The 13664-nt window shown below is 40.0% G+C and overlaps 1 protein-coding gene across 1 annotated transcript; it reads right to left on the reverse strand.

Moving 5' to 3' along the window:
- Nucleotides 1–1378: 1378 nt before the first annotated feature.
- LOC133564323 (zinc finger protein 180-like) lies at nt 1379–8288 on the reverse strand. The gene is made up of 2 exons (XM_061918543.1): nt 7789–8288; nt 1379–2964 (listed from the first exon to the last, which is right to left on the reverse strand). Exons 1-2 carry the CDS (start codon nt 7979–7981, stop codon nt 2285–2287), a joined length of 873 nt encoding a protein of 290 aa, XP_061774527.1. The 5' UTR covers nt 7982–8288; the 3' UTR covers nt 1379–2284.
- Nucleotides 8289–13664: the final 5376 nt, after the last annotated feature.

Genomic DNA, 13664 nt, shown 5'->3' on the forward strand with positions numbered 1-13664 from the left:
GAGATGCTACCTCAGTAGAAGCTTTTAAGTACCATCTTAAAACTCATTTGTATATTCTAGCCTTTACATAGACCCCCTTTTTAGACCAGTTGATCTGCCGTTTCTTTTTTTTTCTGCCCCACTCTCCCTTGTGGAGAAGGGGGGGGCAGGTCCAGTGGCCATGGATGAAGTGCTGGCTGTCCAGAGTCGTGACCCGGGGTGAACCGCTCTCGCCTGTGCATCGGCTGGGGACATCATTGCGCTGCTGACCTGTCGCCGCTCAGGATGGTCTCCTGTTGGCCCCACTATGGACTGGACTCTCACTATTATGTTAAATCCACTATGAACTGGACTGTCACTATTATGCTAGATCCACTATGGACTGGACTTTCACAATATTACTGTATGCTAGACCCACTCAACGTCCACTGCACCGGTAGAGGAGGGTGGGGTCACCCACATCTGGGGAGGAGGGGTCACCCACATCTGCGGTCCTCTCCAAGGTTTCTCATTGACATCCCACTGGGTTGTGTTTTAGGGCTATATAAATAAACATTGATTGTTGATTGATTAACTTGGGGCTTCCCGCAGGCCAGATTTTGGACGCTGGCGGGTCGTAGTATGGGGACCCCGACCCTATACTCTTGGCTGAAGATATTTTGCCGAGGTGTTTTCGCTTACGTTTTTTGTAAAGTTTTTCCTCACACGACGAGTTGCACAGTCTCGTTCGGGCTATGAAGGATGTCCAAGTTCTTTCTGGAGATGTGACGTTCGCGAACAAACCAGGTCTTTTAAACGACTATTTTGAAGTGGTCGATGAGAACCAACTCCCAGTTGTGAACCTTTTTGGATGCACATGCAAATTTAGTGTCGGCAATTGCCACCAGAGAGGCAACTGGACTAGAAAATGAGTCAGAGTTAAAGGAAACGTGGCAGCATTTGGACAAAACTGTTTTTATATGCGCAAAAATATAGAAATAAATATATTTTTGGAAAAAAATATAGCCATTGTTTAATTGTATTTACTTTGTATACTATTTATTTGTATTCACCTTTCGGGTTCATTATTCTAAAGCACGGGTCGGCAACCCAAAACAATGAAAGCGCCATATTTGATACAAAATACAAGAAACATACTGTATGTTGACCTCCACAATCCATAGTGAACAAATACTATTACTAATAATATTTAGTGTTATTGCCTTGAAAATCAACATACAGTGGTTATCTTCTTAGATCACACTGGAATCGGTCAGAAACACTTTACTTGCTCAAGAAAATGTATTTTATTTTGAAGCAAGCAGCAGTCTCGAACAGTCGTAGAACAGTGACAATGTAGTGAACCAAAAATTAACCTAGGACACTGTACAAATAAACAGGTAAGTAAAACACACAACTATACCAAATGAAACACCTTTAATAAATACAATTCTTGAAATTGTTGGATTATTCCTGTGTACATACTCAACATATCCCCTTACACATGTTGTGTAACCTCTTAAAAAAACAAAACGTTTTTTTCCAATTGTTAAGTTGTATTTAGGTTCATCCTATTATATGACAGTATGTATGTAATACACACCATACAATTCATTGTCCTGAATCATCACCTGTTTGATCTCATGTTGATTTGTATAAGTTCTGTTGAAGCCTTTGTGTTGGACTTCGGTACTCTACTCTAATGCCGAGAGGTTCCCAATAAGTACCCATGATTGTCACACACACACTAGGTGTAGCAAAATAATTCTCTGCATTTGACCCCTCACCCTTGATCACCCCCTGGGAGGTGAGGGGAGCAGTGAGCAGCAAGAAAACTTCCGAAAACATACAGGGCTGGAGTCCAAGTGCCAACCGCCTAACTCTCCCTTTGACACCGCCTCTCACCCAAAGTCAGCTGGCATTGAGTCCAAGTTACCCAGGACAAGCTTTTATGCTGCACATGGAGATTAATCAGATATTCAAATAAGTTTTATTGGCCAAGTATGTTAAACACACAAGGAATTTCACTTGGTACTGTGCTAAATTTGCTCAATGCAAAATGGTGTATAATTGTGTAATTTTCTTACTGAGTAATAATGTGCGGTTATCCCATCTAAAAGAAGAAATGTGTTCATTGGATACGATGCAAACATTTGATCATAGTGTCAGTTGGCAATGTAAGAAGTCATCTTTTACACAACTTCTGTTTGTTAAAGAGTAATATGGTCTTTGTTGCCTGTATTTACCTCTTTGAAATCCAGCTGAATATGTCTCTTGAAAAAAAATACTAATTTCTCCCCAGTGTGGAGTCTGTGTTCTCTTAAGCTTATACTATTTCTAAACCACTGACCACAATTTTTTCTCGGGTGTGTGTTCTTGCATGTCCACTCAAAGTTATCTTCTGGGAGAAACTTTTACCACAAACTGAGCAAGAAAATGGTTTCTCTCCAGTGTGTATTCTTACGTGTCTCGTTAAACCATCTTTTTTGGAGAAACTTTTACAACACACAGAGCAAGTATACGGTTTCTCTCCAGTGTGTGTTCTAATGTGTGATTTCAAATGTGACTTCTGAAAGAATCTTTTACAGCAAACCGAGCAGGCAAAAGGTTTCTCTCCTGTGTGATATCTGATGTGTGTTTTTAGATTTCCTTTGTTACCAAACGTTTTTCCACATTGAGCGCATTTCCAGTGTGTGTTGTTAGAGGGACATGTCATATCACCGTTAATGTCTTCGTCAGTGTCTGGAGAGTGTGAAGGCACGTCACTATCTGATAGTGGAGCTACAGGCTTGTCTGCTTGTGATGCTTCACAGTCTTTTTTATCGGTAAATTTTTCTTTATCATCTTCATTTTTCACAGGGATACCAACCACTTGGAACTCCTCCAGCCCATCACAGATGTTGTGATCCTCCTCTTCCTCCTTAAGGTGTGGGTGATTTGGCTCCTCCTGCTCCACCATGGTGGTCCACTCCTGCTGCTCAATGGGAAGATGTTCTTCGCTGGCGTCTGCAGGACACAAGACGAAAAGTTCAACTTTGCTCAGTCACAGGAGGCATTGATTGTCTTGCAACTGCATATGTTCTGACAATATATGTCTCTTGAGTGTTCCACACAGCAGTCAGATTACCTCCGGCAGATACATGTACCGTATTTTCCGAACTATAATTATCCCAGCTCCATTCGGGACACTCTGGACAAGTCGCCTACTCATCGCAGGGCACGGGGCACAAGCATTCACACTCACACTCACATTCACACACTAGGGCCAAATTAGTGTTGCCAATCAACTTATCGACAGGTGAATGAATGTCTTTGGAGGTGGGATGAAGCCGGAGTACCCTGAGGGAACCCATGCAGTAATGGGAAGAACATGCAAACTCCACACTGAAAGAGTCTGGGAATCGAACCCAAGACATTCTTATTGTGTGGCACCAGCACTAACCCCTGTTCCACCATGTAGCACTCATCATGTACCATGCGTTTAATGTCCCCCTGAACCTTTAGAAAGGAAATTTTGTTTGGTAACATTGCAATAGCATGTTCTACAGTATACAGTAATCTTGTCAAAAAAAGTAGTATTGTTCACAATTTACCTTGTATATTTAGTTGTGGCTCAAATAAGTTGTAAAAGTAGAACGGGAGGGAGCCCTAGCTGAAGGCTGGGCAATATGGACCAAAACTGATAACGCAGTATTTTTAGTCTCAATGGCGGTATAAGGTATCTTAAAAAAACATGCAAAGTGCTTAAGGTTGCCTAAGTGTTTTAATGGCTAAATGAGCAATGTTGAGAGTACCAATTTATTTCCGGACCATAGGGCGCACCGGATTACAAGGTGCACTGCCAATGAATGGTCTATTTTCGATCTTTTTTCATATATAAAACACACCGGATTACAGGGTGCATTTAAGGAGTCACATTCATTTTTTTTCTAAATTGAAAACAATGGTGGATCTTTGGTCAAAATGTTACATGGATCATGTTTCACAGAACATCTTCAAGCCGCTTTTTGACAGTCTCTTTAGGATACGTGGTTTTGTGGGCGGTCTCATTTACGTGGCTCACTTTCGGCAGCGTCTTCTCCCTGTCTTATTTGTTGTACCGGTGTAGCGTGCAAGGACGGGAGTGGAAGAAGTGTCAAAAGATGGAGCTAACTGGGGTGAGTTTTTCCTTGCCCTTATGTGGGCTCTGTACCGCGGATATCGTTGTGGCTTGTGCAGCCCTTTGAGACACTTGTGATTTCGGGCTATATAAATAAACATTGATTGATTGATCAATGACATTCAGACTTTACTTGAATCAATAACGAAGCAGCATATCCTCATCCTTGGCTCACTAGTGGAATAACAATGCAGGAAATGTATACCGTGAAAAAACGTCGGAACTCTTTAATAACTAAAGTTCCTTGGGTGAATAATGTAAACTCATTACACCGGTATGTTTTAGCGCTTTCATGGCGAGTTTACTGACAGATATAAGAACTTTACCCTACTTTATATTAGAAATGGCAACAGCAGAGGATGAATGACCCATAACAAGAAGATCGAGAAAACAAAGAAGCTTGTCGACTACAGTATCGAACGCGCACACATTTTCAGGACTTATGCAGATCCCAAATACAGATCAGCAGGTACCAGAAGGTAGGAAAGGTAGCTTTTGCATAATATTGTGAAATAAAAGGCCAGATAATATGTCTTACCTCATACACACACCATAATAATATTCGTATATTGAAGCACAGTACAATCCATCAAGTGGTGCGGCTTCATAGCTTACCAAAGTCGTACTACGACATTTTAATAGATTTTTGAGTGCCGTGTGTAATGGTCTATATTTTCAATTGAAAATATAAAATGTTGGTGTTGTTTACTTGAGTCATATTGCAGCCTACACATATCTCTTATGTGTGACTGCCATCATATTGGAGTCTACACATACAGTATGTATTCTCATATGTTTGATTGCCATCTACTGCTCACACTTATCATTTCACCATTCACCGAACAAAATAGCTTCGAGGTGGGTAAGCAAAACCAGAATTATTCTGTACATTAGACGCCATCCCTTTTCTATCGCTTAGTCCCTTTTTTGGGTCGCGGGGGGCGCTGGCGCCTATCTCAGTTACAATCGGGTGAAAGGCGGGGTACATCCTGGACAAGTCGCCACCTCATTGCAGGGCCAACACAGATAGACAGAAAACATTCACACTCACATTCACACACTAGGGCCAATTTAGTGTTGTCAATCGCACCGGGTTAAAATGCGCACTGTCAAATTTTGAGGGGTTAAAAGGATTTTAAGTGCACCTTATAGTCTGGAAAATACGGCACTGACGTTATTTTTGTTGTAAGTAGTAATGTAATGTGTTATTTATTATTAAGTTTAATCAGTTAGCTGATACTACTGGATGTCAAGGCAGTTTTTGCTCAATTTGTTCATTAACATTAGGTTGATAGCCTCACGCTTGTACGTGGAAATAAACTGAGCTTTTACTCGCCCACAGAGGTGAAAGCCACTGGCTTAAACGTACTTTTCAGTCACCCAGTCGCTACACTACAGTAACTGAGGCTATGTGTACACTAAGACGGATAACCCCTTAAATGAGTAATTATTTAGCCTAAGGCCTGTTCGGCCACAAGAAACTATCATTTAAGGTTCCCCTCCTCGGTCAACTTTTTTACACGGGTAAGTGCGCCGTGTATTTCTTGAATCTCCGGCTCTTAGCTTTGTATGGACTCATTGATCGTTTATAAACTGAGTTCAGAGAGGAAGTGACGCCAGAAAGACCACAACCCACACAGGAAGTGACGTCAGAAAGAACGCGCCACAGTCAGCTTTATAATAAAGCAGTTTTGTAACTCGGAGCTAACCACTGGAAATATGGAGTTGAGTCATCGAGACGTGCCCGTGTTTCTCATTCTTCTACATGTACAGACGCTTGGGGAAATCACACATTAATACCTTAAGAGAAGGCGATTGCAGCTATTTCGGATACAACACTTCTCATACAGCAAGAGAACTTTCGAATGTCCGGGTCAGCTGTGATTCTACTTACCGAAAAACTTTGTCGAAGGAGAGTCAACGAGAATGCGAGTTCCTGTGGATGTGATAAAAAAGGTAGTGTGTGCTTTGTGTTACCTGGCCATCGAGGAAAGACTACGGAAAAACAGCGAATGCTTTTGGATTGGCAAAGCAGACTGTATCAGTTATTGTCCGGCGTGTATATCACGGATTCAACGTCTAGGTCCAGAGTATATAGAGTCACCAAAAACAAATGGACAATGAAGGTAAAGGTAAAAGAGTGAGGAGTGTCCTGACCAGATATCTAGATCCAAGATTGATTGTTGTCAGATGTTCTGTGGCACATTGTGTACTTTAACATGTCCAATAAAGATTTGATAGATTTTTGATGGCTCAGGTGTGATTCACTACAATAGGGCCCCACAGCACACTGGATTCCAGTTATTTGAAATACCACAACGCTGGATATTGTTCAAATATATAACATTTATGAACTTGCACGGCTGACGGAGGGGGGAGGGGGTCTTAAACGACCATTGTGTGTGTGTGAACAAGGATAAGGTTAGGTGGGATTTGCCCTGGGTAACCTTAGCTGGCTTAGTGTAGAAGGGGCCTTAGTAAGCAAAGGCTATGGGGATGGGCACTTTCAAGCTGAGGAATAGCTAAACATTTGACACATAAAGAGCAGCAGAGAGGAGATATCACCAGCTGCTGTGCTAAGTCGCTAACAGAAGTAAGTATTTGATTGATTGAGACTTTTATTAGCAGATTGCGCAGTACAGTACAGATTTCGTACAATTGACCACTAAATGGTAACACCTGAATAAGTTTTTCAACTTGTTTAAGTCGGAGTCCACGTTAATCAATTCATGGTATAAATACTATCAGCATAATACAGTCATCACACAAGTTAATCATTATCAGAGTGTATACATTGAACTATTTACATTATTTACAAACCAGGGGGTGGGATGCGGAGGGGTTTGGGGCGGGGTAGTTTAGGTTTGATTGATATCAGCACTTAAGTCATCTACAATTATATCATCTGAGAAATGGACGTTGAAACAGTGTAGGTCTGACTTGGTAGGATATGTACAGCGAACAGTGAACATAGTGAGCTCAGAAAGCATAAGAACAAGTATATACATTTGATTATTTACAATCCGAGAAGGTGGGATGTAGTGGGGGGTGTTAGTCTAGGGTTGTAGTGGCCTGGGGGTGTTCTTTTAGTGAGGTTTTGAAGGAGGGTATAGATGCACTTAATTTTACACCTGTTGGGAGTGCATTCCGTATTAATGTGGCATAGAAGGAGAATGAGTTAAGACCTTTTTTAGATCGGAATCTGGGTTTGATGGGGTTTGTGGCGCTCCCCAAAGGTGTTGTGGTTATGGCAGTCATTTACGTTATGTATGTAGTTTGACAAGTACTTCGGTATCAGGGAGGTGTAGCGGATTTTATAGACTAGGCTCATTGCAAATTGTTTTACTCTGTCCTCCACCTTGAGCCAGCCCACTTTGGAGAAGTGGGTAGGAGTGAGGTGTGATCTGGGGTGGAGGTCTAGAACAACATAGCAACATAAACTGTTTAAATTAGCGATGAAGTCGGAACAAGGAGAGATATAGGTTGTCAAGCAAAAGTACATTTTATTGAAAATAAATACAGAAAATGGAAAAACTATTGTTGTCTCTCATTTAAATCCTCTGTACTCATTTTATGTCCAACATCTTACTGACTCCATCTATAGTCCCCGTTTAATGACAGCAGTGTTATGAGTGGAGATAGTGAACCAATAGAAATGTTGTAAAACTAACCTGATCTGTGTGACTCTGCGTGTATCTTGAAAACAGTGTCCAGTAGTTGACCTTGTCGCTCGTATTCCTGTTTTGTTCGTGAAAGTTCCTCCTCGTAGTCTGCTATCGTTCTTTCTAACACTGCAAATATTTCTTCCACAGCCACAGATAGTCGCTGGTTCACCACCAATCTCAGCATTTGTAAAGTAGACATTTCCAGGCGATCGCAACACTTTACACTCAAACGTGATTTCTGCTTCTGCGTCTCTTTGGTTAGCAGCTAACGCGCTAAGCTAGCATGATAAACAGCTTTTCGCGCACTGACACATTTTGTGTTTATCCTTACACTAAATGTTAGAGTAAATGTAATGTGTAAATAGTATAGAAAAACAACAACACTAACTTATTAACCGTCCTGCTCGAGTCTCTCTTATTCAATGTACTTCCAAAGCAACTAGCAATGTCACAACAAGATCCGTTTCGGACATGCGCAAAGATCTTCTTCTTCTTTGGTTTAATGACGGTTGGCAAGCACCCTTCTAATGTGCATTACCGCCACCTTTTGATATGGAGTGTGAACCGAGCTGGAACCCTACTCCAGTGGTTTTCAACCTTTTTTCAGTGATGTACCACCTGTCAACATTTTTTTTTAATTCAAGTACCCCCGAATCAGCGCAAAGCCTTTTTTGGTTGAAAAAAAGAGGTAAAGAAGTAAAATACAGCACTATGTCATCAGTTTCTGATTTATTGCATTGTATAACAGAACAAAATATTGCTCATTTGTAATAGTGGTCTTTCTTGAACTATTTGGAAAAAAAAGATATAAAAATAACTAAAAACTTGTTGAAAAATAAATAAGTGATTCAATTATGAATAAAGATTTCTACACATAAAAGTAATCATCAACTTAAAGTGCCCTCTTTGGGGATTGAAATAGAGATCCATCTGGATTCATGAACTTAATTCTAAACATTTCTTCACAAAAAAAGAAATCTTTAACATCAATATTTATGGAACATGTCCACAAAAAATCTAGCTGACAACATTGAATATTGCATTGTTGTATTTTTTTTCCAAAGTTTATGAACTTACATTCATATTTTGTTGAAGTATTATTCAATAAATACATTTGTAAAGGATTTTTGAATTGTTGCTATTTTTAGAATATTTTTTAAAAATCTCACGTACCTCTTGGCCTCCCTTCAAGTACCCCCAGGGGTACGCGTACCCCCATTTGAGAAACACTGCCCTACTCTGTACTCTTTTGTTTAATCCATCCATCCATGTTCTACCGCTTGTCCATTTTGGGGGTCGCAGGGGGTGCTGGAGCCTATCTTAGCTGCATTCGGACGGAAGGCGGGATAAACCCTGGACAAGTCGCCACCTACTCGCAAGGCCAACACAGATAGACAGACAACATTCACACTCACATTTAAACACTAGGGCCACTTTAGTGTTGCCAATCAACCTATCACCACTCCCCAGGTGCATGTTTTTGGCGGTGGGAGGAAGGCGGAGTACCCGGAAGGAACCCACACAGTCAAGGGGAGAACATGCAAACTCCACACAGAAAGATCTTGAGCCCGGGGATCGAACTCATGACCTTTGTATTGTGAGGCACATACATGCACTAACTCGTCCCGGCCGAGTCATACCAAAGACTATAAAAATGGGACCTATTACCTCCCTGCTTGGCACTCAGCATTAAGGGTTGGAATTGGGGGTTAAATCACCATAAATGATTCCCGACGCGGCACCACTGCTGCTCACTGCTCTCCTCACCTTCCAGGGGGTGATCAAGGGTGATGGGTCAAATGCAGAGAATAATTTCGCCACATCTAGTATGTGTGTGACAATCATTGGTACTTTAACTTGAACTTTAACCACCGTGCTGCCTTATTTAATCCAGTCTTGGAAAAATATGTATATAATGCTTTTTATCCTACGTCTTCTAAGTGCAATCCTAAAATATCTTCCACTACTAACATAACCTTCTCTTTCGCTTATTTCCCAGTACGGTATTTTCCTTTCTCTATTGCGCGGATGTCAAACTCAAGGCCCGGAGGCTAAATCTGACCCGCCACATTACTTCATGTGGCCCGTGAAAGCCTGGAAATAATGTGCGTTGATAAAATGCTTAATCTTTTTTTACTAAATATATTTGTTCTTTCGCTTTTGACATGAAAAATCATGTATTGCATGCAATTGCATATCTTTTAAAATTCAATATTATCAAAATATTATACTATCATGTACTCCAAAAAATATTTTTGCTAAAATAAAGATACATACTGTACTTAAATATCTGCTTGACTTACGATTTCAAAACAAATGAACAATCAAAATATAGATTGTAATATTGACAATAGATTTTACGGTTAAATTCTGCTAACTGAGTTTTTTTGCGTAACATCAACTTTGGTACTGTTTTTTTTCCATATACAGTAAGACACTAAAATATTCAACTAACAAAAAAAAACATTAAAACAACAAGATCTTACAGTAAAAAAACAAACAAACAGGCAGCTCTGTTGCTTGAATATTAGCTCTAAAAGCAGTGATTGTTTTTCCATCCCATTCCATTTATTCATTTTTTTATATGCTGTAAAAAAACACTGCTTTTACTGTAAAATTATGGTGACTGAGCTGCCAGTTTTTAAAGTAAAATTGAAATATGTTTATTGCAGCTTATGAAGAAAAATATATTGTTAACGTAGTATATATATTCATGTATGTATGGGGCCCTCTAAGGACAACCATAACTGCGATGTGACCCTCAATGAAAACGAGTTTGACACTCCGACTCTATTGTATTTCCTAAATTGTATTAAAACATGTCCTACATTTTCTATCTGATGGCAACAGTCACACAGCCCTGTATTATGTTTCCCTTATCAATTTCAGTGAAATATTTAGAAATGTATGTCCTACTCTCATTCTAGTGATAATGTCTTCTTCCTTTCTATTTCTTTTGCCTTCTCTCATTATACATACTCTCCTCTGGACTTTGTAATACTCCCTACCTTTTATTTCCTTATTCCAATTATCTTGCCACTTTTTATTGTGTTCTGTATTAACTATAATTTTCACTTTTTCCTTACTGTGGTCAATCTCCATGTTTACTTCTGTTTTAATAGTTGCTTGCTTTGTATATCTATCTGCTAATTCATTCCCCACAACTCCAACAGGAGCATTGCCTGAACTATTAAATATATTAAATCTTGTCTTGTTTCTGATGCTGAAGTGAAGGGGGTGGGGGGGTTAGTCAGGATACATGGGATTCTGGGTATTGGTTCTGTCGTGTTTATGTTGTGTTATAGTGAGGAAGTTCTCCTGAAATGTGTTTGTCATTTTATTTTGGTGTGGGTTCACAGTGTGGCGCATATTAGAAAGAGTGCTAAAGTTGTTTAAACAGCCACCCTCAGTGTAACCTGTATGGCTGTTGAATAAGGATGCCTTGCAGTCTCTTACGTGTGTCTGCAATAGCCTCGTCAAAAAAATTTGGGGCCTGGAAAGCTATTTGTAAAAGATGGCGGTAGTGACATCATCGTACGCCCTTATTATTGTTCATTGGGTTAACACCAGCATACATTCGAGAGAATAATTACTCTGAAATTCGGGAGTCTCCCGGGAAAATTGGGACGCATTCATATAAAACGCGCGGGCCGCACTAACATTAAATTTTCATATTAAGGTGCGGGCCGCGTGTCTGAGACCCCTGGATTTAACATTAACACAAAGCAAAAAAAAAAACTCTCTATGCAGATTTATTTCATTATAAATTTCAAAAGAGTTATGTGGCTCCCATTGTTTTCTTTACCTTGTGAAACGGGTCAAAATGGATCTTTGAGTGGTAAAAGTTGCCGACCCCTGATGGTAATACTTCAAAAAGATAACATACAAACGGCTGCAATAATCCCAGTCTGGCTTTCATCCACAACTCAACCAACGCAAGAGGTCCTCGTGTATGCTCTGTTGGATACTCAAAACGATACAACCTTTGTTCTGAGTGAAGTAGCAGATGCGTTCGAACTGGACAAAGACCAAGTCAAGCTTAAGCTTTCTACTATAACTGCAAGAACTACAGTAGTAAGCTCCCAAACCTACCTACAAGTAAGAGGCTTGAAATTCAGGTGAGAACATTGCCTTGCCTTCGGTCTACACGCATGAGTTCATTACAGCAAACATAACTCATATATCAGCAGGTGAAACCGCATAAGCATGGTCCCATTGCAAGATATATTTGATCAACAGGCACACAGGTCACACTGAGGGTGGCTATAAAAAAAACTTTTAACACTGTTACAAATATGTGCCAGACTGTGAACCCACATCAAACAAGAATGACAAACACATTTCGGGAGAACATCCGCATCGTAACACAACATAAACACAACAGAACAAATACCCAGAATCCCATGCAGCCCTGACTCTTCCGGGCTACAATATACACCACCCCACCCTCCCTACTTGCGTCGGTTGAGGTGTTGTATATTGTAGCCAGGGAGAGTCAGGGCTGCAAGGTGTTCTGGGTATTTGTTCTCTTGTGTTTAAGTTCTGTTAGGGTGTGGAAATTCTCCCAAAATGGGTTTGTCATTCTTGTTTGGTGTGGGTTCACAGTGTGCCGCATATTTGTTAACAGTTTTAAAGTTTTTTATACGGCCACCCTCAGTGTGACCCATATGGCTGTTGAACAAGTACGTCTTGCAGCCACGTACGTTGTTCTGCACAGGTCTCATACAGCATGTTACAGAGCCGGGACATTGGTTGTGTGATGTAAAAGCGTCCGTGATGGCATGTAGTAGAGCAGTAGTCCTCTTCTAGGGGTTGTGCGAACCCCTGGAGGTACTTGAAGGTATGCCAAGGGGTAAGTGAGATTTAATATAAAATGATTATAAAAAATAGCAGCAATTCATAAATCCTTTATAAATATATTATTGAATAATGCTTCAATGAAATATGAATGTAAGTTTATAAACTGTGAAAAAGTAATACAACAATCCAACATTCAGTGTTGACAGCTAGACTTTTTATGGACATGTTCCATGAATAATGATGTTAAAGATTTCTTTTTTTGTGAAGAAACGTTTAGAATGAAGTTGATGAATCCAGATGGATCTCTATTACAATCCCCAAAGAGGGCACTTTAAGTTGATGATTACTTCTATGTGTAGAAATCTTTATTTATAATTGAATCACTTGGTTTTTTTTTCAACAAGTTTTTAGTTATTTTTATATCTTTTTTTCCAAACACTTCAAGAAAGACCACTACAAATGAGCAATATTTTGCACTGTTATACAACTTAATAAATGCAAAACTGATGACTTAGTGCTGTATCTTACTTCTTTATCTATTTTTTCAATCAAAAATGCTTTGCTTTGATTAGGGGGTAATTGAATTAAAAACATGTTCACAGGGGGTACATCACTGAAAAAAAGTTGAGAACCACTGTTGTAGAGGACGTTAAAGACAGTGCAGTCACGGCACGCCCTTAATAATGTCGGCCGGGTGAAAATTGGACAAATTCGGTGTCAGAAAAATTGTGTGTAAATTATCAAATAAAAACTTTCTTTAACATTGTTTTCCGGACAAGAAGATAAAAGGCTGAAACCTTCCAAGAAGAATGCTCGTGAAAACCCACTTGGACTTCCAAGCGGACAGATGGCAGGATCTGCCCAACTTCCAGAGGAACTCTTTTAAGTATTTTTACGAACCCTATTTGATCTATTTAATGGGATTCTCTTTGATCTATTTTATGGGACCCTCTTTGATTTAATTTATGGGACTTTCTTTCAACTGTTCAGGAACCGAAGGCAACGCTGGTCACGAGCCACTTCCTTGAGGAAGCAGCTGTGGGAAGGAGGGGGGTGAAAATCAAATAAAGAAGGATGACAAC

Source organism: Nerophis ophidion, linkage group LG13, assembly GCF_033978795.1.
Source record: "Nerophis ophidion isolate RoL-2023_Sa linkage group LG13, RoL_Noph_v1.0, whole genome shotgun sequence".
Lineage (NCBI taxonomy): Eukaryota > Metazoa > Chordata > Actinopteri > Syngnathiformes > Syngnathidae > Nerophis > Nerophis ophidion.

What these genes read in the sequence shown, in the direction of transcription:
- LOC133564323 (XM_061918543.1), bottom strand. Translation starts at nt 7,981, where the DNA reads ATGTCTACTTTACAAATGCTGAGATTGGTGGTGAACCAGCGACTATCT. An exon ending in CGCAGAGTCACACAGATCAG is followed by an intron (nt 2,965 to 7,788) that starts GTTAGTTTTACA and finishes TGTGTCCTGCAG; the next exon opens with ACGCCAGCGAAGAACATCTT.